Source organism: Colletotrichum jinshuiense, chromosome 9 (assembly GCF_051148585.1).
Source record: "Colletotrichum jinshuiense chromosome 9, complete sequence".
Classification (NCBI taxonomy): Eukaryota; Fungi; Ascomycota; class Sordariomycetes; order Glomerellales; family Glomerellaceae; genus Colletotrichum; species Colletotrichum jinshuiense.
The window spans coordinates 3,636,715-3,660,132 of NC_139316.1; the positions used below are offsets into that span (position 1 = coordinate 3,636,715).

Below are 23,418 nucleotides of genomic sequence, written 5' to 3' on the forward strand. Positions count from 1 at the left end.
TGCAAATATATACATTGAGTGGTTGTAAGAAAGTGCACATATGATTGGGAACCTTCGCCCAACGGGATTTTGGGCACAACTTACCGTGGACTGCATGCATACTCAGAAACCATGCCATCATGGCCCGCGACCCATATGTAGATTCCCATAAAATGGCATAGAAAAATCAAGCAAAGACCCAAGCTTGGGTCTAGGCGAAGGAATGGCGGGAAGGGCCAAGGTCACCGGGTCAGTTATGGAGCACCGGTCACGCTTAATGACGGCGAAACACTTGACACTTGTTTTCAGAGGCAGTGGCTATAATTTTCACTGATGAAATTCCTCCGATCAATTTACAATCCAGCGATATATCACAATACTCTCTCTGATCTCAACGTCTGTTATACCGCGCCACCTTAACTGTGAACGCGCAAAGCTAAAATAAGACATCCGTAAAACTAGTCTCTCTGGACTGCCTTATTGTCGACAGAATGGACCACAGGATTGACACCATCACCATGCTCGCTATAGCGTGCATTGTTGACTTGCGTCTCCTTCTCAATTTGCTGGATGTCGAGCTGGGCGACAGCAGCATCAGGGCCATCAATTACCTTGGCAAGCTCCTCCAGAGTAGGTCCTTTGGTCTCGACGTATTTGAAGAAAACGAAGCAAAGCTCGAGGAAGATCCAGCACTTGAGTTTGTTAGTAGTCTGATCGTAATAAAAGTGTCCAAAAGCAGCCTTACAGTGTAGATGAGATATAGCTTCCAAGTCTCTCCTTCGAAGAACTTGAGAGCAACCGGGTTGGCATAGTTGTTGAGGGTGAGTGCTGACTGAATCGCAATGTTCAGGATCATAAGACCCTTGGCTCGCAGCTGATATGGCAGGATTTCCACAGCGTATCCAATCAGCAGACCAGACCAGGCGATCGCGTAAGCGACGTTGAAAACCCAGATGAAAAATATCATCGCATGGTTGGCACCCGGAGAGCCATACTCTTCGTATAACGCGCACGTCAGTGTCCAGAAGACGAAGGTGCCAAACATCCCTCCGGTGGAGGCAAGGAAAATGGGACGGCGGCCGAATTTGTCGACGAGAAGTGCGAATGAGATTGAGACAAAAAGTGACACCATGGAAGATCCGGCCGAGAGCTAATGCAGAAGAAGTAATGTCAGCCAAGTACAGAACAATGAGCTACGTGAATGACACTCACACCGAGCCTTGCCGTCGAGTTGGTGATCCCGGCATTGGTGTATAGAATGTTGGTATAATTGGAAATGATGGCGTTTCCAGACCATTGCGAGAAGATACCGAGGGAGATCAGAATCATGAACCGGTAACGATTGCCAGGGGATCGGAAGAAGTCGAGGTAGCTGCTGTGCTGCTTGGCGGCCTGCTCCATTCGGATTGTATCTCTGATTTCACGATACTCGAACTTTACAGTGGGGTGGTCGGCATCCCCATTAGCGTGATACTTGGCCAGAATATGAAGTGCTTGATCGAGCTTGTCGTTGGCAATGAGATATCTCGGCGATTCGGGGACCCCTAGTGAAAGCAAGGTGAGTAGACTGACGAATATTAAAGGAGTTAGGGAAACACTTACACCAAATGCCAACGATTTGAATTACAGACGGAAGGGCTTGAATAAGGGCAGGAATTCGCCAAGACCATTCATTTTGCAAGAAATCGGTACCGAAGGACACCCAAGCAACGACTATTTAGTTACCATTAGCACACAAATCGCTATTTATCGAGATATGATGTCGATATACTTACTCAGAGCACCCACGTTCCAAAGACAGTTGTAAACCTAGGTTCCAAAGCAAGTCAGCTCCTTAAGATTCAGATGATTATGTCCTCAATGTTGATAATTAAGAAAGCTTTGAGTTGAGATGGTCATGGCCATAGTTATGAAGGAAGAACATAGTATAAGAGGTGAATGGACATACTGTTGTAAGCCTAGCACGATGTTGCGGGTGACAGATTTCGGTAAGTAGCATGGGTGAAGCCATTTGTGAAAAGGAGTTGCCAAACCCCAGTAAAACACGGCCTCCCATGAATGCTTCGACAAGGTTAGTCATCTACTTGGCGGGTGCTTGAGAGACGAATTATGCATACCACCCATGTTTTTGCAAAAGGCTTGGAGCAGAGCACCCGCAATCGTGATGACGCCCCCAATCACGATGGGAAGCCGTCGACCCCAGTGGTCGGTGAAGTAAGGTCTATAAGGGAAGGTTAATACAAATAAGATGTACTCGGCACGCATGGTGACGAAGACTTACACAATGGGAATCGATGCAAGACTACCAATCTGGTAGAGAGCAGCAAGAAGACCAAGAATGTGATCGGTGGGATAGTCGAAGAAACTCTTCCAGGACTCAAAGTTTTGGACAGAGTTGAAGAACATGCTGTGACAGGTCTCAATTTGTGGCTTTCATCAACAGATTGCACTTTCGTTTCTCTTACCCATCATAACCGGTACTGGCTGAGCCGACGCAGAGAATGAAGGCGTGCCAATACAGCTTCCGCAGACCAGGATCCTGGTACCAAGTAACACGCTCAAATTCAGGGGCTTCTTCTTGAGCATGAGCAGTGGCTTCTTGGTTGGGCTTGGAACCCCTAAGTTTTGAGAATGGTCCCATTGCAGCCGGTGGAGGAAGGGCGTTTACACGTATGAAGTTGAAATTTGTCGTCAATAGCGCTGCCGAGGCGATCGCAGCTGCAGAAGCTATGGAGATCACCTCTCCACCACGAGGCAGACAACTGTGGAGATCTCTAATTCTTATATCTGGGGAAACATGGCGCAGCAGCCTTCCCCGGATTATCGGGTGACATTTCCGTCTCCTGTTTCTTGGGGCCCTTTGTTAGAGTCACATGAGAACGGTTTAGGTCGTGCTGAGAGGGGGCCAAACGAGATTAATCATTGGACTATTGGAACCAAATTGGCTGACGGAGGCAGGCTGATTTGCGTTCCAAGCCGGCCTAAGAGCCGCCATGAACGCGTCCAAGAAGCTATCCTGGACATGTTGGAGACAAGGATAGCGGTTCAACCACACAGAAACAACCATTGATAGACGAGGCTGGCTGATGTCCAATGAAAGGGCTTTTCGAATTTAGCCGGGATGGTCTTAGACAGTGGAGTGCCATGAGGCCAAGTCTGACTTCTTCAGGTTATCGTTGGAAGGCCGAGACTCTGCCCAGTGTGCCAAGTAGCTTTTGTGGAACCCGCGTCGCAACATCGGCTGCTGGCCCGAAAAGGCATCCTATTCTCATCTTGTTGGCTGCAGCAAAGTTTCCTTCAAATAATTAAATTGTCACTACCAGCCAAATTGCAGTTTGTTCCTCATTGCTAGTAGGATCGGCATACCACATACGACGGTATCTGAGTATTTTGACTGCCTTTTCTAACTCGGGAACATCGTACAAACGCAAACGAGTTCATTTGAGAAAAAATTGAACTTCCTTTGTGCCAAGTTGCAATTGAAAACAGTGAACGCGTATGGCTTTAGAAATGTGATTGGCCTGGCGTGGCTAGCATAGTTTTTGATACATGGAATAAAATAGGTCGTGTTGTCACGCCATGTTCTAACTTAGGTACCGATGTTAACGGGCGGTATCGCTGAAAATTTTGACATAATCATCCTAAGGGAAATGCATCGTACACAAGAGAGACTTGACAGTGTTCGCAAATCGCTAATGGTGAAATTGACTGCACAGAACATGGAAGGCAACAACACTTCCCTCGTGTTTGATTACTATGGAGATTGAAGCGATCCTTCCCACAATGAGTGAACCCCAAGCATTAGGCAAACATCCAGACCGAACAGCTCAACTTGATTCCGCATCAGCCCTCCATTTCTTGAACTGGCGAGCCGGCAGCTTGATGTCGAACATGTGATCAATCTCGTCAATGTGTCTTCCCTTCATCTCCGGCAAGAAAAACCAGCAGAGCGCAACCCCGAGAGCACACAGCCCAACATAGATGAATCCTGTCTTTGCACCCCAGTTGCCTGCGTCGGGATTGTAGGCCAAAGGGAGCAGAATATTGATCACAACTGACGAAGCTTGTTGGGCCACACCGCCAATTCCTTGGCTCTTCGACCGCAACCTCAAGGAGCTCGTTTCGCCCATGATAGCGTAACCTGCTGGCCAAGCGCCCATCCCGCAGACAACGATGATGAGAATGCAGCCTGCGGCCGTAAAGTATGCGACTGCCGGTCCTTTCCAGATGCCGGAAATACCAACGCCGATCCAAATGACGGTTGAGATTGTCATGGAGATCAGGGTGACCTTTCTTCGCCCAACTCTTGACAATATCCAGAGGCCAAGGCCGTTGGCAAAGGTCCCCGCAACGATACCACCAATGAGGATCATGAGACTGGTGCTGGACTTCATCCCAATGACCTGCAAGAAGTAGCTTGACTTGGCAATGAGGTCAAGGCCAAACATTGCCGGGAAAAGATTGGCCATGACGACGATCATTGTTCTGCGGCGGTTTGTGCCGGTGAAGCAGGTCCAGTAAGTGGCACCGGCGGAGGTTTCCCGTTCCTCTGCAATGCTGACGCGGATCCTTTCAAGAGCTTTCAACGCGTCTGCTCGGGGAGCATAGAGTTTCCGCGAAGACTCGAGTGCCTTCTCCGAATGGCCTCGTTCCTCGAGGTACGCCGGGCTCTCGGGGATGACGATGGACAGGATAAGAGCCATCAAGGCAAGAAGCCACTGAGAGCCAAAGGACGCGAGGTAACCAGTCTTTCCCGGGGTTTTGTTGACGGCGAAGATGACGATGGATCCTAACAGTTGACCCAACAGGTTGCCCGTAGGCACCAATCCCATCGCAGAACCACGAAGAGCAGTTGGCGCCGTCTCGGAGATGTAAGTCATGGCAGTGACCTTTAGCATACCGATTGCCAGACCCTGGACGACTTTGCCAACGAAAAACATGGACCGCATCGCCTCGATGTTGGAGGGGAGGTATGAGAAGAAGATGCCGGCGACCCCGACTGCACAGATGATGCTGCCCGTTCTTAGGGTCATCTTGCGTCCGAAGCGGTCTTGAAACCATCCCGCCAAGACGGAGCCGATGGCCATGCCCAAGGGAATGGAGGCGGACCACAAGGAGACCCAGTATGAAGGAATGATCCACTTCCCCTTGTACAGCTCTCCGTAGTCATGCTGGAACGAGTCAACAGCAACAATTGAGCCAACGATGATCATTGCGTAGCCCCATCCTATGACAATGATGGCGAATGACATGCAGTACGCCACGACCTTGGGGTAGAGACGGATGGCCTGGCCAAGGGGCAGGTTTTCATCCTCCGCCCCATTGCCTATGGACCCACTGCTTGTGCTTGTCGACTTCATTAGAGGGTTTCTGGAGTGTTCTCGGTCATTTCTGGTTTCTGCTGGTCCCGGAGTCTGTTCTCGTCCGCTTCTTATTTCTGGTGCGTTCGTCGCGTTTTGCCCTGCCAGCTCGATGTTGTCGGTTGTGGTTGGATCCCCATTGAGAGGTCTGGCCTTATCGTGAAAGGGGTTCATCGCTCCGAGGGCGATAAAAAAATAAACTTTTTTTTAATCTATTTGGATAGAATCGGGTATAGCTGTGGGCAATTAAGATGAAGAATCCGTTTTTTTTTCGGCATTCAGTATCTCCGAAATCTCGAATGTAACGGTAGAGTATTGTTTGTTCGATGCTCAATTTAATCTTCACTATTTACAAACCAAAGGGATCCGAAGGTTTTTAACGTTTCGAATCCCTCATGTTCCACCAGCTTCGTACCTAGCGACACATGCGTTTTGCTAGACATCGAAATAGAAGGATTGCATACGAGGCAGACATTGCTGCACCGGATGATCGAGAGATATGCCGAGGCGCAGCACGGTAGTCAGCAACTACCGTGACTATTCCAACGGAATCTCAGATGCCAAGGAAACGGTTACGACGCGCTGCTTGAGGTGCATTTGTGAGCTTGCGGTCATGGAGTCCGCTCTGCATTTCTCACAACCTCTGGAACACAACCTCACTAGGCCGAACATCTAGATGATCGGCGTCCGTGTCAGAAAATAAGCATCCTAGAAGCATGCAGGGTGGAACGGCACGGCGCAGTGTCGAAGATTTTCTCCGTCACCTTCCGCCCAAAATGGATAAGCCCCTACGGGTACGGGGACGGATTCGGATCTGACACGCATGGGCCACAGCCCGGCAGCTCTTCACGATCCTTCCGGCTGACATTGTCGCTTTGATTGGAAGCCAGCCCCTACGGACACGGATACGGACCACGCGTCTAAGCCACTTACTTAAGTGACGACGAGTTCGAGAGCCAAAACCACACACAAGAAGAAAGTATTGTACTCATTGTATATGCCTTCTGCAGCGGGAATTTCCTATCAACGCCATAGGAGACGGTGAAAATCATTTTCTCCTAGTCACAGCCGGAAGGAAGACGAAACCCCGGTCAAAGAATGGAACGAAGAGACGTTATTCGCAGCCCTTACCTGATATCATTGACAACATTGGCTGTGAATGCGAGTGGTGTTTTATCCCACTGGCATTACCCTCGGGGGAGAGCGACACCAGTCAGTCTAGTTTGGGTACAGATATAAGCTTAATTCGCAACACGCAACTATAATAAGCTTCATTACAACAACCGGCAACGCATCCCAGATTGGCCACGCCATCAAAAAAACAAGAAAACATGTCTCTCAACCCCATATGCCATATCGTGGCTCCTGTTGGCTGCATGGGCTATGGCTTCGAGGAGGACCTCACCGCACAGGAGTTGGAGCAACTTGCCTCCACCGGCATCCCGACCGCCATCATCCTCGACGCCGGGTCGACAGACAGCGGCCCCGAGAAATTAGCACTGGGAAGCATGACCTGCCCGCGCTCGGCGTATGTCAAGGACCTGACCAAGTTGCTGAGGCTGGTCCATACCTTTCGTGTGCCGCTGATATTCAGCTCTGCCGGGGGAGATGGGGCCGACGAGCATGTCCGGCTGATGGAAGAAATCGTCAACGAAATCTCGGCCGCGGAAGAGAACCAGTACGTTTCACTGCATGCCGCGAGAAACTCGCCCAAGCCCTTTGGCCTCTACTTACACGTGCAGGCATTACTCGTTCAAGACCATCTCGATCTTTTCGGGAATCGACAAGTCGATTATCCTGGACCGCCTGCAAGCTGGCCGCATCAATGGATGCGGCACATGCGTCCCAGCTCTAACAGAAAAGGACGTGAAAGACTCAACCCGGGTGGTCGCGCAAATCGGGCCCGAGCCATTTATCGACGCAATGGAAGCCACCCCGGACTTTGACGTGATAATCGGCGGACGAGCGTACGACCCAGCCCCTTACGTCGCCTTCTCCATGTTCCAACTGAAGCGACAATACCCCGACCTCAGCCCAGAGCAGCTCGAGCTGCGGCAAGGTGGATTCCTCCACATGGGAAAAATCATGGAGTGCGGAGGACAATGCTCGACGCCAAAGTCGCATGGCGCCGTTGCCTCGGTATACGAGAACGGCGTCTTCGACGTCAGACCGATTGCCCCAGATTCACGCTGCACGCCGCTCTCGGTGGCTGCGCACTCGTTGTATGAAAACACGAGACCGGACATCCTGCGCGGTCCTGGTGGCGCTCTCCATCTTGATCAAGCTACATACGAACAACTGGATGACAATAGGACCGTGCGGGTACAGGGAGCCCAATTCCAATCTTCCATTTCAAATGGGCAGCCGTATCAGCTCAAGCTAGAGGCCGCGCGTGTGCTTGGATATCGATCGATAGTCTTGGGCAGTGTACGAGATTGTGAGCCAAACCTCCCTTCCACTGCCTTGCCCTTACTCACCTTGAGCCATTGCAGATATTCTCATCGGCCAGCTGGACAACTTGCTTGCTTTAGTAAAGGGTTATGTCAGGCAGCAGCACTCGAACGTGCCCGGAGAATGGAACCTTGATTTCCACGTGTATGGCAAAGGGCAGAGCACGCCATCCGGGCCAGGCGAAGTCTTCATCATCGCAGAGGCCATCGCACCAACCCAAGAGCTCGCAACGGGAATCGCTTCCACGGCCAGAGTGGCAATGATCGTGAGTATCTTCCGCTATCAATACCGGACTGTGGCTCACAACCGCGTTAGCACGGGCCCTACCTTGGCCAAAAGGCAACATCGGGCAACTTTGCGTTCGGCATTGCAGGAAAGATGGAAATCGAAACGGGCCCGTGTGCCCAGTTTTCCGTCTACCATCTAATGGACCTCGATCCTGGACAAGAACGGCTTTCTCCCGCTGCTCAAAGTCAAGGAGGATCTTCTCTCATCAGCTCAAAGGTTGCTGTCCTTGGTAAAGACCCACGACCCGAGACTGAACATGGAGCGAGTTTCGGCAGCAACCCTTACCGGGCCAAATCTTCGGACACCAATGGCAAGAAAGCTTCCCGTGCCGCAATCGACAGCAGCCAGGGGCAAAAGACACACCCCAAAGAGACACTCTCGGATATCTCACGGGTTCTTCGCTCCAAGAATGCGGGCCCCTACGAAATCACCATGGATATCATGTTTGAATCCGATTCGACATTTGAGGCCGTCAGACACTCCGGCTTGTTGTCCCCGGAAAATGTCGCCAAGGCACTCGATATACCCGAGGAGGAAATCATATGGTTGGGCTTTTTTGCCCCCGCGCTTGCGTTCAAGGTGACGATACCTCGCTTCAGGGCCGGCAAGAAGGTTTCGGCTGGCAGCTTCATGGAGAACGACATACATGGGTCTCAGCAGCACCGAGGTCTTTCGGATATCAAGCTGCCGCCGGGGTTTGCGGCTTAGACTGCACCGTTCAGACGGGCGCAATACGTGGCATTGACAGATATGACCTAGATCAGGACAGCTGGTCAGCTGGGGATGTTGAGATGGAAACTAATAGCCAGAGGACCGGATCGAAGGGGCAGTACAGAATAATATATGCAAAGGTGGATCAATGATTGCACCCGCTATAAATAGACAGAAACATCACATTGTATAAACAGATACATTTGAGACCGCGTACGTACGTGTCTCGACGCGGCGCTCGCGATGCCAGTCTCCGTCAGCGCCATCCATACTTCCTTGGTGAATCTCACAGGAGAAGCCCGAATCATGCTTCAAATCTCAGCCTTCAACCTCCGAATTTCTCTCCAAGTCTTGCCGCCGACTTCTCAGTCTCGACGAGGTGCATGCGCTATTGCCCGGGGTACAGAAGGTCCAGAGCCCATGGACCTGGGGCCGGGGAATGCGGAGAAATGACGCAAACGACCGGGATGGGCTTGGCCGCGTCCCTGCAGATTGATCTCCAACTCCCCCCTCTCCCCCAAAAGGGTCGAAACATCAGATGACTCTGGCTGAAACTTCGGTGACGTTCCCGCCGGCTCCGAGCGGCGCAGCGTCACCTTTTTCAGCTCCAAGACCTTTGCGTGTTTTCCGCCCAAAAGTGACATCCTTTTCTAAACCGACGGTCGTCGGGATACAGCACCACGTAAGGACGCCTCGACGACACCCGAGAGAGTTTCGGGGGAGAAACAAATACAATCTAGTGGCACAATTCCGGAAAAGAAAAAAAAAAGGAAGTAAAAAGAGAGAGGAAGAACAAAGGCCCCTACCATGTCGAACCAGACCATCTGCGACGTCGACACGCCCGACCCGTGGATCGTGGCCGCCAACGGCAGGTTCTACTTCACCTTCACGCTCGACAACCGCGTCGAGGTGTGGTCCTCGGACACGCTCGAGGACTTCAACCACTGCCGCAAGAGCGTCGTGTGGCGGCCCGCGCCGGGCTCGCCGTGGTCCGTCAACATCTGGGCGCCGGAGCTGCACTACCTCCAGGGCCGGTGGTACATCTACACGTGCGGCGCGCCGCCGGGCGTCGGCAACCCGGGCCACCGGACGACCGTCCTGCGGTCGTCGTCGCACGACCCGATGGACCCCGACGCCTGGGAGTTCCTGGGCCCGCTGCGCGGCATGCCGGACCACTGGTCCATCGACGCCACCGTCTTCAGCCCCGACGGCGGCCGCTCCCTGTACTGCTGCTGGTCCGGCTGGCCGCTGGGCGACCACTCCGACACCCAGCAGGACCTCTTCCTCATCAAGCTGGCCAGCCCCGAGGAGGCCGTCGCCGACACCCTGGTCTGCATCTCCCGCGCCGAGCAGCCCTGGGAGCGGCCGGACGGGGGCCGCCGCGGCGTCAACGAGGGCCCGACGTGGGTCGACATCCCCGGCGCCTTCAGGGGCATCATCTACTCTGCCGACGGCAGCTGGACGAGCGACTACAAGCTCGGCCTGCTGCCGCTCGTCGGGCACAACCCCCTCGACCCGGAGTCGTGGGCCAAGAGGTCCACGCCGCTGCTGGTCAGCCACAAGCGGTGCGGGGGCCCGTACGGCCCGGGCCACGCGAGCTTCCTGCCGAACCCGGTCGACAGGAGCCGCGTGTACTGCATCTACCACGCGACGGCCAACTACGGCGAAGGGTGGGCCAACCGGAAGGCCAGGGTGATCGACCTGGGCGCCAACTGCTTCGGCCCGCACGCGCATTCCGTCTGCTGCGCGCTGGATCGACACGTCCCGGAACACGGCCACAGCGCCGGCTCCAAGAAGCACAGGTCTTCATGTGTAATGTCATGACGAATTTATTTTTACGAGGAGGGATGGGATGAGAACTTACTTGGATTGGTTTCCCAACGTGACGGACCAGACTTTACTTTGTTGAATTACCTGGTGCGGAGGATGTTGCAAACTTGGCTTCACAAGCAGTCATTTGCCTTGTAGTCACTAATAAGGAACTCGACATTTCATATCTTCCTCGTTTCGTTGAGAGATACGCCCATTATTTTATGCCGCCGCAGAACTCTTGCTGAAGATGCCGGAAGAAACGCCTATACGAGCCGATATCCAACTGAGCTCATCTTGGCAGTCGTAGATACGATAAATAACTAATTTGCAGAGAATTGTGAAAGGAACTGCTATTTAAACTCTGGAGATGGACCTGGCTAGAGATTATGTGAACATGGTAATCCCAGAGTTACCAAGACCTTTGGCGTCAGACGTAATATCGACACGGCGTGTTGCACCAGCTCAGTTAGACTCTTGGTATTATACCAGGTGACGTTTGTGTTACCCCCTTTCTGCTTCATATGCGATAACCATGGAGAAACAACACGGACTGTAGGTCTAAACATTTGCGACGTAATAATCACTGTAAATTCTAATGGTATCGTTACTGGCAATCTCCGGCCGTATTACGGATTATACGAGATACTCGACGCAACCAACAAGCTGCAAGACCGCACTCTAATGTCCAATTTGCCCTTTCCTGGAGCGATCTTCTCAAAGGCCGTTGCTTGCACAGCCAAAAATCTTGCCGACGGTACCGGCTCTAAACTCCTCGACGATGCCCTCCACACTGGCGTAGGTGCCAGCGGTGAGGAACAAAATGCCAGTGAGGATGATGATAATGTTGAGTGCGATGGATGCGTAATCAACGATCTTGTTCGGTTTCGGGACACCGGCGCGGTTGTCGGCGCTTCTCATCCGGAAGTACGCAACGCCCCAGAAGATGAAGCCGAAGAAGGAATCGAACAGCGAGGACATGAGCGAGAGCACTTGGGACTTGTCAGTGGAGGTCAAGGTGGGTGGAAGAAGTTTGACTTACAAGAAGAGAAGAAGGGAATCAGCTCGGCAATCAAGAATGCCAGGAGCCAAAGCGCGACTGGTAGGACGTCAGTTGAAATATCGCAACATCAGGAGCGGTACACTTACGCAGGATGGTGGCCCAGGAGCCCCAGCCGATAATGGTGTGCTCATGCACGTGCTTGGTGCCCTTGAACAAGCGGAAGAAGAGGAAACGAGCCGAGACGCTGGCGTACAGGACGCCGAGGAAGATCAGGGTCGGGATCATGAAGGAGAAAGCCACCTTCTTGTAGACCTCCTCAAGGGATCCGAAAGCGGGCGCAGTCATGTACTGGTTGCCTACAAAGGCGTATACAACGGCTCCAACGATACTGAAAACGATGATCTCGCCAATTGTGACGGCCCAGAGAGCCTTGGGGAAGTCGCTGCAACTGTTAGCGCATGCTCGTCGCAAAGAGTCACGCTTCGAGACCTACCGAGGGTCCTTCATCTCAGCGATAAAACTAGGCAGCGTAATCTGGCCGATAAATGTGTAGCTGATGTTCAAAAACGCGTTCATGCCCGCGACAAAGGTGGTGCTCGCCAAGGGGAGGGCCGTGACGATCGGGTTGCCGCCGACCTGGGTAACGCCGTTGTCGTCAACGTACGAGGATCGCGGGTCGTAGCCAGCGGGGTGCGACTGGATACCGGCGAAGATGGTAGCCAGAAGCACCGAGATGAAGGTGAAGACGGCCGTGGCCGTGCCGGCCTTGGAGAGGGCGTCGAATGTGCGGGGAAGGGAGCAGACCCAGCAGATGATGGTGACCACGATGGAGAAGACGACGGTACGGCAGACGACAGGGTCCGACTCGGTCATAGTGTTAAGGTACTTGGCGCCAACCAGGACGTGGAGAGCCTACACAGCCATGTCAGCAGCCGATCAATATCCTCGAGGCGCATCACAAACCTGGATGAACTATGCAGCGTTAGCCAATCTGTTGTAAAATCTCTAGACCTCGGAAGAAACTTACAGTGTTGTTCAAGATGAACATGACTGCGGTGGCATACCACGCCCACTTCTTTCCCCAGAAGAGCATCTGGCCGATGTCGCAGACATCGCGAACCTCGGGGTGCCTCAAGCAAAATTGCCAGAGAACCAGGGAGCTGCAAGTAGACGTCAGCAAGGGCCATGTCAGCCGTGGACCGGACGGGTGACCTACGTGTACAGGACGATAAGTGCAATGACAGCAGTGAGGATCAGTCCGGGCACCAGTCCGAGAACGCTGTATGACCACGGGAAGCTCATAATGGCCTGAAATTGTCAGCGACCTGGTGCAAAAACGAAAAAAAGCGTAACAACACGGAGAAAGACCTACCAAGCAAATGTACTCGGAGAATAGCAGACCAGCCGTCTGCGCCGCGCCGTTAGCATGCATCCCATCGCGATTGGCATCTCCCGCGACCCTACCTTTTGCCAGCTGCACGTCCGGTACTTGATGGCGTGGCCGTCCTCCTCGGCGAGCTGCTTGCCGAGGATCGCATCGGCGCTCTCCTCGCCGTCGGAGACGTTCCCGACGCCCTCCTGCGACGGCGCTATTCTGGGGCCAACCTTGGTGTTGCGGCCGCCAAACCAGGCGCTGTAGCCCGTCGACCCGCCCGTCTCGGCATCGGCGCGGGCGTAGGCGAGCTCCGGGTCGGCCTTATCGACAGCGGCGGGCTCGGGCTGACGCAGGTCTCTGTCCATGGCGCCAATTGAGTCGCGGCGATGCGTCGCCGGTGAGCTCGGTGGGGGGAGTGTGAGGCGAGTTGGCGGGGTGCCAATGGGTATAGAGGGATGACGAAGGGTCGCGTGTTCGTGGTGGTAACAACTGTTTGAGGCGGACCGAGGCAGCCTACGCGGTAATGCTGCGGAACGACACGACGATACGACTACAAGACGATGTAACCGATCACAGACGTCCGGAAGGGCAGAGGAGATGGTGGGGGAGAAAGCAGACGAGAGATGAGACAAGAAAGTTCGGAACAGACTTCAGGCACAGATGGTGGAGAGAGAGAGAGCACGAGCACGTGGGACGTGCAGATATATGAAGGAGAGCGCAACGGCAAGGCAAGGCAAGTCAAGGTAGGAAAAAGATCAGCCGGGACTGCAGTCTCATCCCTGGCAGCTGGGACCCTGGACTTGGAAGTTGAAGGTAGGATGCGGATGCCTTCCGAGCTAAGGTCGAGTAGAATGGGAAACGGGGCCGGGGGGAGGGAGCGATGGCGCGGTGGTGGTGGTGGTGTAGTAGGATTTCGCCATCTGCGCCGTCCATCAAGGAACAGGCCGGTACACGGCAAGCCGTAGGTAGGGGGGAGTAGAAACGAAACACAAGACAAAAAAGGGCAAAATGCCATGTACACTGCATACACTTCTACATCCACATCCACCCTGGCCCCGGGATCGCTACAAGCATGGCAAAAGTCGCTATTCCTCCGCAGAGATTGCGATACCCGCCAACGGCGGAAGTCTTCCAGTCAGACGGCGGATAATAGGAAACACCAACGCGAGGGAGCGGGGGGCCTCGGAGACGAATGGGGTGGGAACTGAGCCCGCCACCGGTCAGAAATTTCACAGCTCCCTCCCTCGGAGCAGAGGGCTGGTGGTGGTAGTGGTGGTGGTATCAGAGGCCCAAGAAAGGGTGGCAGTCTGGCCGCGGCCATGGAGCACGTCATCGCGGGATATGGGGAAGTGTGGTGTGTCGTCGCCGACTTGTCGTCCTCCGCGTCGAACCACGACGGTGCATTTCCTGACCGAAGTTAGCCTGGGGTGGGCAACAAGATGCGATTAGCGTCAACCGGGGGGATGAATGGATGGGTGTTTGGGATGGGCTCGTCGTCTCGGCCGCTAGGGCAACGCCTGGTTTTGCCAATCTCTATCTGCACATAGTACGGAGCACAATCTGGTGCTAGAGTACAGAGTAGTACTGGTGTAGATGGGCGGCAAAGCTCCCACGAGCCAGCACCGACCGTCGTCGACACTGGGCATTGGACATTGGACATTGGACGTTGGAGGAGGCGAGGTGGGCTTGCGTCCCACGCTCTAGCGCCCGACAGGAAGAACGTCTCCTCTGCACACCGCGAGACCTCGTCGAAAAAAGAAGGGCGACATGGGGCGTTGGTTGGCGTGCGGCGCCGCCAGGGCCCGGCAAGGATTCCTCCAAGAGACAGACTCCTGTCGCTGAAGAGCCAATCGACCTTGTTCCGCGACGGCAAAGAGACAGGGGATCGGCAGAGACAAGCATCGGGGGAGCGCCACCAGCAAAAGCTTGCTCGGGCTAGTGACGTCGTCCCTGTCAGCGACCGCCCCCCAGTGGCAGTGGGAGACTGGGAGTAGCCCCTCGGAGAATCAAAGGGTGTCAAAGGGTCAAGAGATGGCCAAGAGATGAGGCACTTCTCGGCACGGGTACACGAGCTTGGCAGGACGACCCCCAACGGGGCGTCGAACGAATGAGCTAACATGACAGCCACCACTCATCCTCATGCTGGCTCTTGGTGACCGCCACATTCACTTCTTCATAAGAAACAAAGAGAAGAGGTTTGAACGACAGCAACGAAACAGTCTACACGTTGTTGCTCTCTGTGTTTTGGTTTGTTGCGCGAGGATACGAGTCAGATGAGATTTACGGTTCACACCACAGCACAAGGCCAGGCGGAGCACGGGAGAAGAAGAGACTTTTCAGGCTTCGAACCGCGGGACGCAAGACGCTGCCAACGGTGGTCCATCCCCCCGCCGTCGTTCCCTCCAGCCCACCAAACGTAGTCAGACAGCCGGGATGCAGCATGCGGCATGCAGGATAAGCGGAGAGCGCTAGATGCTACGTAGTAGCGCGAGTACCGTTATGTAGTAGCGTGGGCAGCGCACTGGACCACTCACTCACTCCCCGTGCCCGTACTGCACTGGGAGCACTGGGCAGATGTTGCGACGGGCGGCACAGTCAGCCATCAGGAACATGGCGACGGGCGCGTTAGACAGCCCTCAAGACAGCCTGACTAAACAGCTGAGGTAAACTCGTCTGGATGGACGGGGTTATCGGCCACTGAGGAGACGGGGATGACACATGGAAACGTCGCCAGACATGTGTGAATGTGTCTAAGTGTCAATGTCAACCAAATAGAAATGGCGTTCGTTCGTTGATAGTCCCAGCCCCGGAGCTGAGCGAGGTCAAGCGGCACTGGGCATCTGAACCCTGCAGAATGGGGGTCCCGGCAGCCAGATTGCGCCATCGGTTTCTGAAATTGCACCACAGCGAAGAAACGTAAAGTAAACGCCTTGATGATTTGACGAGAGACGTCTGTTGGCCGAAACCAGCGGCGTGGTTTGACATGGACAGCTGAAATGCAGGGTTCCGTTTGCTCCCCCCTCCCCAAGTCTGTCACCACGCGGACGCTGGTTGCATGCAAAAGAAAACTCCACCTTGTTATGCGTCGCCGGCCGCCATGCAGTGTGTAACCAAACAGAAAACTAACTAGTGTAGATAAATACATCGCTAGGTGATCACGCAACATCTCGTCTTCTCGCCTCGCCTCGCCTCGCCCTAGCCTTGCCTGAAGAAGGCTTTGAAGGCTTGGAAGGCTTGGAAGGCTTTGCCGGCCCTCGCCCTTGCTTTACACTTGCGTCTCGTCCCAGTCGCTCCATCGCCGGATGACCTCGTCCACGGCCCCGATGCCCTTCTTGGACGTCTGCACCTCGAACCACTCCTTGTGCACCTGGTTGCACCCGGAGCACGATATAGGCCCCGCGTGCAAGCCCATGCCCGACAGCTCAATGTGAATCAGCCGCTCGACGCGGTGGACGTGCGGCGTCATCCGCGGCTGCTCCCCCGAGGCCTGGCTCGCGCCCGGTATGTAGGGGTAGTATCGCAGCACCTCGATCTCGTACGAGCACTGCTTGGTCCACTGCTGCATGCGGCGCTGCACGTTGGCCGCCCTCCCGATCTTGATGAGCATCTTGTTGTCCGCCGACGCGCCGCCGTTGGCGTTGGCGAACGCCGAAACCACGTCGCTCGGCCGCCGCTGGCGACCCGCGCCCCGCGCCGGCGACGGCGGCGTAAGCAGCGACCTCGCCTCCTGCAGCGGCGCCGCTTCCTTCTTCGACGTCGGCATGATCCAGAACATATAGATGTAGCCCGGCTCCTCCGAGCTGCCGTACGGCCGCGCGAGCTCGGCCATCAGCGCCGACGCCGTCTGCGGGTCGGTGCTCGGCGGGATGAGCGAGAGGTATTGCGCCGTCTGGGACGTCGAGAGCGGCTGCGGGGACGCCTGGGAGCTCACACGGCTGTGGTTCGACGTGTTGGGTTTCGGTCGCGAGCTCGAGGGGGCCAGGTACTGGCTGGACGGACGGGGCATCGGCGCGGAGCCGTTGTTCTGCACCGGGCGCGGCTGGGGCCGGGGCGCGGGCTGGTGGTCCTCGACCTCGTCGAGGGGGATCTTGAAGCAGAAGCAGAATTGCAGTTCCTTGTCCTTCCTCGGCGGCGGGCGCGAATGCGCGGCCGACGGCTTCGAGCTCGTAGACTGCGGCCTCGCACCACCGGGCCGCGGCCGCTTGTGCTTCTTGGTCGGGTTCGACCCCACGTCCACCAGGCCGAGCCGGTCTGCCAGGGTGTCGATGCTTGTGCGTCCCTCCAAGATGGGTTTGCCGGACATCCTAGGCCCGGGGCTCGACTGGGCCGACCGACTGGCGGCCTGGTCCTTGTGGTGGTGGCAGTAGAGCGACTCCTCCTTGTCGGTCGGGGAGAGGTTCTTGCCGCTGACGGGCGTGATGGAGTTTCGGCATAGGTTGCCTGATGCCGTGAGGCCTTTGCACGTAGTTTTGGGGTTCTTGGAGTCGGACCGCCCGAGGCGGTCTTCGGGGGTGTTGGCGATGTAGACCATTGTTCCTTTCGGACTCGCGTAACAGGGGGATTATTCGTGTTCGTGTTCAGAGTTGCAGTTTGCCGGCCTGCCAGAGTCGGCCCTGGAAGAGCAAAGCGAAGCTCAAATATGCCAACGACGGCGAGGTAAAGACTGGTGTAGAGTTGGCAGAGTCACGACGCTTTCGGGGTGTGAATCAGGGCCAGAGCCAGAGCGGCCACGCGAATGACCTGCAGATGCAGCAACAGGAATCGACAAGGCTCATGGTGACTGAGGTGGGCGCGCAGGCTCGACGTGACGGGGACTGACTGCGACTGACTGGACGAGGTTGGGTCTCGACGGGGTCAGAGACAGGGCTTCGAGCCTGCTGAGGCGCCTGGTGCGGTGTGGGCGGTGGGGAGGCGCCCTGGGCACGATGTCATGGCCGTGGCCATCGCGTGGCAGCTTGCTGTAGAGTCGGCGTGGCTAGGCATGCGCACAGCCTCATTGGGGTGGCTGGCAGAGACAAAATAGCCGTGTGTGGCTTGCTCGGGCTGTTTTGCCTCAGCCACACTTGATGCCCACTAGCCGCCGCCACAACACCAAAAATTCCATCACCAAAACTATCACGGCCTCTGCACGTGCTTGCTTTCTGTCGCCAGCAGTTAATTGAAGCCCATTCTTGGATAGTCTTCCCAGAAGCACGATACTTATTGAAGACAACCACCAAGCTTATCACAACGACGGTGAGGGTTCATTCTCGTCATGTTTCTCCCTCGGGATGTCTGAGGCCACACGTTCGCGAATGGCAGGTGTTGTTCGCCAAGGCACAGGACCCGACAGCCATATTCTCAGTATATGTCGACATGAGCAGGGAATTCTGATGGTCCCCGCAACTCGTCTGCAACTGGATGAGGCTAGAGGCCAACGAGGATGTGACGATGCAGATGACATCGTTGATGACGGGATGATGGGTACGATCAGCAACCAAGTGGCATCTAAGAAGCAAGCGATGATAACCATTGCCAAGTATTCAACTCCAAGTTCTCTCGGATCTTTACTCCTCATGCCCACCAGTCAAAAGGGCCACGGCACATCATCTCTCCGAGCGTTGGCATTGGCATTGGCATGCGCAACTAACCATGCTCCGGCCTTCTGCGCCAACTCCACACCGCAAGTTCCGGTACTCACATGTCGATCTGCTCCGGCCAACCCAGCCCAAGAGCCGATAGGTCCCACCCCCGACCGCTGTGAACAGCTTCGGCGTGACTGCATGGCGAATGGAGTGACTGCCGCGTGTCTTCGACCGCATGGGGCGTGACGGTGGCCTTGGAGAGCAAATTGGCGACCCAGGAGACCCGTCCTTCTTCCGGAAAGATGCAGGAAGCTCAGCCGTAGTGGAGGTGTTCCCCGGATGATTCGCATCCGATGCGGACACCCAGTCGCGTCATGTCCACGGCGACAGGCTTCACTTTCCGTTCCTGGAGATGAAGCTGCCGCAGCATGAGCAGTGCTATTCGGGAGCTCAAGGAGCTGTTTTGAGCAGCCCATCGGTGGCGCACAACTCGCACTCTGAGAATACAAGCAACTCTGCGTCTGCCTACCCAGTCCGAATTTCTTTCCATAGTTGTTTATTTACACCGGCAGACGGACGGACAGACAGAGAAACAGACGCGTTCCGTGTATGGCAAGCTGCCCAGTTCTAGATGGCGCGCGCGCGTCTACACTTCTGCACTTCTGCGCATCTCCAGTTGCCCCTGAGGCCGGTAATCTCGGAGCCCAGGATGCGGCAGGCAAAAATCACACCACAAACACACCATCGGAAAGTGGGTCACCCGGGGTCGAGGCGGGCTTAGAAAATGGAGCCTCTGTGTGCCTTTCAGCTGGACAGGACGGCTCCGAGCCCGTGCCGCCCGTCGTCTGCGAGAGCTGCGGTGACTGATGAGAAGGGCGAGGCGAAACCAAGGCAAGACGATCAGTTCCTGGCTCCAGACTCGCCAATCTCATCAACCAGGCATTAAACCAATGGCCATTTGGCTCTGGAGACTGCCATTCGTATTCGGCTCCGTGGCCCTCCTTTACTGAGAGAGGCACACTTGGCTGGACTCACGGCAAACATGCAAGTTGTCGTACCACACTTGAGCGGATGCCGATGAATTTTCATCGTGCCATCGGCGTCTGCACCCCTGCACCACGCTTCAAACGACGCTCCAAAGCCCGCCAACACCAGTTGTAATTCCGCGTCTCCACCATATGCAGTTGATTTATATTTGCTATTTGCCCCCTTCGCCGCGGCCTTTGGTCTTTGGAAACGCCGCCATTGCAGCTTGAGAGTTGCCTCTAGTTTTTTATTCTTTCTTTCTCTCTCTGCGTTGCATCGGGGTGCGTTCGATACCATGGCGTCCTGGTAGGTCACCACGTCCCGCATGTGCCGTGCATCCTCTCCAACACGGCCAGCCCGCTTACAATGCCGCAGGAACTCGACCGTCGTGTTTCCCAACCAGACCTCTACCCAGAGCTACCTCGGCGTGCTCGACGACGTCGCCAAATACAATGTTCAGCTGAACGCCATCGAGCGCCTTTGGGCGGCATGGTATCTGTGGATGCAGAACGACATTCTCGCGACCGGCATCATGACGTTTGTCATGCACGAGGTTGTGTATTTCGGCCGAAGCTTACCGTGGATCATCATCGACGCGATCCCATACTTCCGTAGATGGAAGATCCAACAGGTGCGCTCCCCCGCCCCCGTCTCGGCCTAGTCGGGTTCTTCAAGGACTCAACGACGTGGCGGCTCTACATGCCTCTCGTCGCGCCTCGAGCCCTTGACGGACCCTCGTGAACATTCACTTACGTGCCGACCTGCAGCAAAAAATCCCGACCTGGAAAGAGCAATTCGAATGCGGTGCCCTCGTTCTCTTCAGCCACTTCACCGTCGAGCTCCCGCAGATCTGGCTGTTCCACCCCATCGCCACCTGGTGCGGCCTCGACTACGGCGTGCCCTTCCCCCCCTGGTGGAAGATGGCCTACCAGATCGCCGTCTTCTTCGTCCTCGAGGACACCTGGCACTACTGGATGCACCGCGGCGCCCACTGGCCGCCCTTGTACAAGGCCGTCCACAAGATGCACCACTACTACTCGGCCCCCTTCGGCATGACGGCCGAGTACGCCTCCCCGATCGAGGTCATGTTCCTCGGCCTCGGCACCGTCGGCTCCCCGATCCTCTGGGTCTTCATCACCAAGGACCTGCACCTCGTCACCATGTACCTGTGGATCGTCCTGCGCCTGTTCCAGGCCATCGACTCGCACTCGGGCTACGATTTCCCCTGGTCCCTCCGCCACTTCCTGCCCTTCTGGGCCGGCGCCCAGCACCACGACGTGCACCACGAAAAGTTCATCGGCAACTACGCGTCCAGCTTCAGGTGGTGGGACTACGTCATGGACACCGAGGCCGGAGCCGAGGCCCACCAGCGCAGGCGCGAGAAGAAGCTGACCCAGGTGAAGAAGGCTCAGTAGACGGGAGGCATCGTGGGAGGGTGGGTTGAAATGAAGGCTGTGAAGAAAAGAAAAGCTGGCATTGGATTCCTCGAGGGGACAGACAACCCAATTTTGCGCCTGGGCTCTTGAAGTGACGAAGTCGTCGCGAAAGAAAACGGCCCTTGGCAATTCGTTTTACGGCCGACACGACGACTTCAATATGACGACTTGTAATTGGACTACCTAGACTTACATAATTAATGCGACGATCGCTATTGTCAAAAAGCAATTGACACTGTACTTGCACTATTTCCAAACTCAACGACCCCATCATTTCGTGTTGCCTAAAATCCAAAGCGGGTTTTGGGACGCATGCTTCCAACCGCAGCACAGCCGCGGCCGCCTCGGCAGCAGGCAGTGCCCGTGTTGATACGCTGACGGCCGGGTTTGGCGAACTCGAGGCATCCGTTTCCAGGCAATGATCACGTCAGAATCGCTCGGCGTCCCCCTCAAAACCCCAACCTTTTGGCATTATCACAACAACAGCGAGGCCGAGAGACAAAGAGAACAAACAGCCATGTCGTTTGCCGACCTTCCGACGGAGCTCATTCAGAACATTGCCTCCTTTTGCGAGGCCGGGGATATACACTCCCTCATCTGTGCCAGCCGGGCCCTGCATACAGCGTGCGACACTGCCCTCGTCTTTCAGAGCTCATTTCTCCATCATGTGCAGCTCCTCCCCGCCGTTTGCATGGCCTAGACCATCGCCGCTAACACAGAAACCCAGGCTTCGGAGCCCAGCTCTCAATGGGTGCGCGACAAGCGCGAGCTGGTGCGGCTGATCAACGTCGCTCTGACAGCACCCCGGTGCGTCTCAGCTCCGGCGGGCTCCTCCCAGAGAACCCATGTCCGCCGGCCGAGGGCCGAGACCAGAATGGTCTGGTCCCGCCTGGCTGCCGCAGCCCCGCGGCTGGCCGACCTGTCCGACGAGCTTGACGAGCTGATGGTTCCGTTCCGGGCGATTTCTTTCGACAACGGCCTGCAGAATCTGCCGGTGCCGACCGTCGAGCTCCTGCAGAAGACGCGGAGCCTGGTCGGAGCATTTGCGACTTTTGCAGTCCTCGGATGTAAGCAATGCCACCCTCCGTCCCCGTTGCGCCCCCTCCCTCCTCGCTGTTTTCTGACCCCACGGCGCCACGGACAATAGACGCGCCGGCCATCGACCTCGGCGTCGCGGCCGCCATCCCTGGGCTCCTCATCACCCTCACGCAACCCTGCAATTTCGTCCCCGAGCAGTTCCCAGACATGGACCTAGACGTGCTGGTCGTCCAGCAGGCCTTCTGCCTCGTCCTCGGCCTCCTCCACACCCAGGTCCTGAACAACATGCACCTGCTGAAGACCCAGCTCTCGTTGCTGCACCAGTTCGACGAGCCGCACAGCAGGTTCTTCGCCTTCAAGCGCACGTGGGAGGGCCGCCAGACCATCCTGATGATGTCGCAGGCCTTCATGGCGTACAACCTCCGCAGCAGCTTCCCGGGCCGGCCGGCCAGGGTCTATCTGCCGTCCCACGAGGGGCTCCCTTTCGCGGCGCCGCCAGCCTCCAAGGACGACGCCTTCGTTCTCCCGCTCCCCAGCCCTGCAAGGCAGCCGGGAGGCGCGGCTGGACGGTCGGACCTCGCTTCGTCGGTGGCCTCCTTCGCCTCGACCAAGTCCTGGAGCCGGTGGCATCTCGAGTACGTGCAGCGCATCTCCAAGGAGTTCACCGAGGGAGAGTGGTTCGGGTACCACACGTGGGGCACGTCGCGCCACGACTTCACGCTCCACGACGGGCCGATGGAGAACATCCGGTTCAGGATTGTGGAGGACGCGGACGGAAACGAGCACGGCACGACCAGGGCCAGGGCCGACGGGTGCACCGAGCCGGGCGGGACTTTCGCCCTCGAGGTCAAGACCTACCGGGAGTCGGCCAGCATCGGGCTGCGCAAGATTCACTCGGACGGCTCGGTGCTCGAGTTCCCGGGGTGCTTCACCCCCTTTGGCATTGCGGCGCTGCTGTCGGAGCCGCAGAACCCGTTGGAGTGGCTCTGGCTGTGGAAGAGGGAGTGGATGGAGAAGGCAGCGTAAGCGGGCTCCAGGGTAGGCTCTTCTGCCGGCGGCCAACTTGACTTAGCTGATCGAAAGCTGTGCAACCGCGACGCATCTATTTCTCGTGCGAAATTCAACCCAAGTAACCCGGGAGAAAGAACCCTTGCCTACGGTCGTCGCGACGGCGATGGGCCGAAACTCAACATGAGGAACCCCGGCCAACTTGTTTTCAGCTCAGAGAGGCGGTGGACACCACGCGTGGGATAATTTTGGCCATGTCTATTTGCGGCTAGTTGGAAGATCTTTTGTCACCTGCGCCTTTATTAGCCGAGTGCATGTAGGGATTATGAGCAAGATGGGATGCCAGAGAAAAATGGTTGACCTCTGTCGC

General features: G+C 56.0%; 9 protein-coding genes across 9 annotated transcripts; 4 read left to right on the top strand and 5 right to left on the bottom strand.

Moving 5' to 3' along the window:
- Nucleotides 1-437: 437 nt before the first annotated feature.
- EsH8_IX_000958 (uncharacterized protein) lies at nucleotides 438-2,620 on the bottom strand (the record flags this gene model as incomplete). The annotated part of the gene is made up of 6 exons (XM_083267294.1): nucleotides 438-671; nucleotides 725-1,129; nucleotides 1,192-1,523; nucleotides 2,097-2,200; nucleotides 2,261-2,386; nucleotides 2,445-2,620. The coding sequence occupies 6 exons, from the start codon at nucleotides 2,618-2,620 to the stop codon at nucleotides 438-440; spliced, it is 1,377 nt and encodes a 458-aa protein (XP_083130859.1).
- Nucleotides 2,621-3,806: 1,186 nt separating this feature from the next.
- On the bottom strand, nucleotides 3,807-5,339 carry EsH8_IX_000959 (uncharacterized protein; the record flags this gene model as incomplete). The annotated part of the gene is made up of 1 exon (XM_083267295.1): nucleotides 3,807-5,339. The coding sequence occupies one exon, from the start codon at nucleotides 5,337-5,339 to the stop codon at nucleotides 3,807-3,809; it is 1,533 nt and encodes a 510-aa protein (XP_083130860.1).
- A 1,331-nt stretch (nucleotides 5,340-6,670) lies between these two features.
- EsH8_IX_000960 (uncharacterized protein) lies at nucleotides 6,671-8,786 on the top strand (the record flags this gene model as incomplete). The annotated part of the gene is made up of 4 exons (XM_083267296.1): nucleotides 6,671-7,017; nucleotides 7,082-7,776; nucleotides 7,832-8,055; nucleotides 8,106-8,786. 4 exons carry the CDS (start codon nucleotides 6,671-6,673, stop codon nucleotides 8,784-8,786), a joined length of 1,947 nt encoding a protein of 648 aa, XP_083130861.1.
- An 810-nt stretch (nucleotides 8,787-9,596) lies between these two features.
- On the top strand, nucleotides 9,597-10,613 carry EsH8_IX_000961 (glycoside hydrolase family 43 protein; the record flags this gene model as incomplete). The annotated part of the gene is made up of 1 exon (XM_083267297.1): nucleotides 9,597-10,613. One exon carries the CDS (start codon nucleotides 9,597-9,599, stop codon nucleotides 10,611-10,613), a length of 1,017 nt encoding a protein of 338 aa, XP_083130862.1.
- A 702-nt stretch (nucleotides 10,614-11,315) lies between these two features.
- EsH8_IX_000962 (uncharacterized protein) lies at nucleotides 11,316-12,474 on the bottom strand (the record flags this gene model as incomplete). Its single annotated transcript, XM_083267298.1, has 4 exons — nucleotides 11,316-11,590; nucleotides 11,641-11,697; nucleotides 11,748-12,043; nucleotides 12,095-12,474. The coding sequence occupies 4 exons, from the start codon at nucleotides 12,472-12,474 to the stop codon at nucleotides 11,316-11,318; spliced, it is 1,008 nt and encodes a 335-aa protein (XP_083130863.1).
- Nucleotides 12,475-12,583: 109 nt separating this feature from the next.
- EsH8_IX_000963 (uncharacterized protein) lies at nucleotides 12,584-13,341 on the bottom strand (the record flags this gene model as incomplete). Its single annotated transcript, XM_083267299.1, has 4 exons — nucleotides 12,584-12,761; nucleotides 12,818-12,909; nucleotides 12,974-13,009; nucleotides 13,066-13,341. The coding sequence occupies 4 exons, from the start codon at nucleotides 13,339-13,341 to the stop codon at nucleotides 12,584-12,586; spliced, it is 582 nt and encodes a 193-aa protein (XP_083130864.1).
- A 2,900-nt stretch (nucleotides 13,342-16,241) lies between these two features.
- On the bottom strand, nucleotides 16,242-17,507 carry EsH8_IX_000964 (meiotically up-regulated gene 113-domain-containing protein; the record flags this gene model as incomplete). The annotated part of the gene is made up of 1 exon (XM_083267300.1): nucleotides 16,242-17,507. The coding sequence occupies one exon, from the start codon at nucleotides 17,505-17,507 to the stop codon at nucleotides 16,242-16,244; it is 1,266 nt and encodes a 421-aa protein (XP_083130865.1).
- A 2,354-nt stretch (nucleotides 17,508-19,861) lies between these two features.
- On the top strand, nucleotides 19,862-21,092 carry EsH8_IX_000965 (sterol desaturase family protein; the record flags this gene model as incomplete). Its single annotated transcript, XM_083267301.1, has 4 exons — nucleotides 19,862-19,872; nucleotides 19,942-20,197; nucleotides 20,334-20,972; nucleotides 21,018-21,092. The coding sequence occupies 4 exons, from the start codon at nucleotides 19,862-19,864 to the stop codon at nucleotides 21,090-21,092; spliced, it is 981 nt and encodes a 326-aa protein (XP_083130866.1).
- Nucleotides 21,093-21,519: 427 nt separating this feature from the next.
- Nucleotides 21,520-23,066, top strand: EsH8_IX_000966 (F-box protein; the record flags this gene model as incomplete). Its single annotated transcript, XM_083267302.1, has 3 exons — nucleotides 21,520-21,669; nucleotides 21,730-22,069; nucleotides 22,150-23,066. The coding sequence occupies 3 exons, from the start codon at nucleotides 21,520-21,522 to the stop codon at nucleotides 23,064-23,066; spliced, it is 1,407 nt and encodes a 468-aa protein (XP_083130867.1).
- Nucleotides 23,067-23,418: the final 352 nt, after the last annotated feature.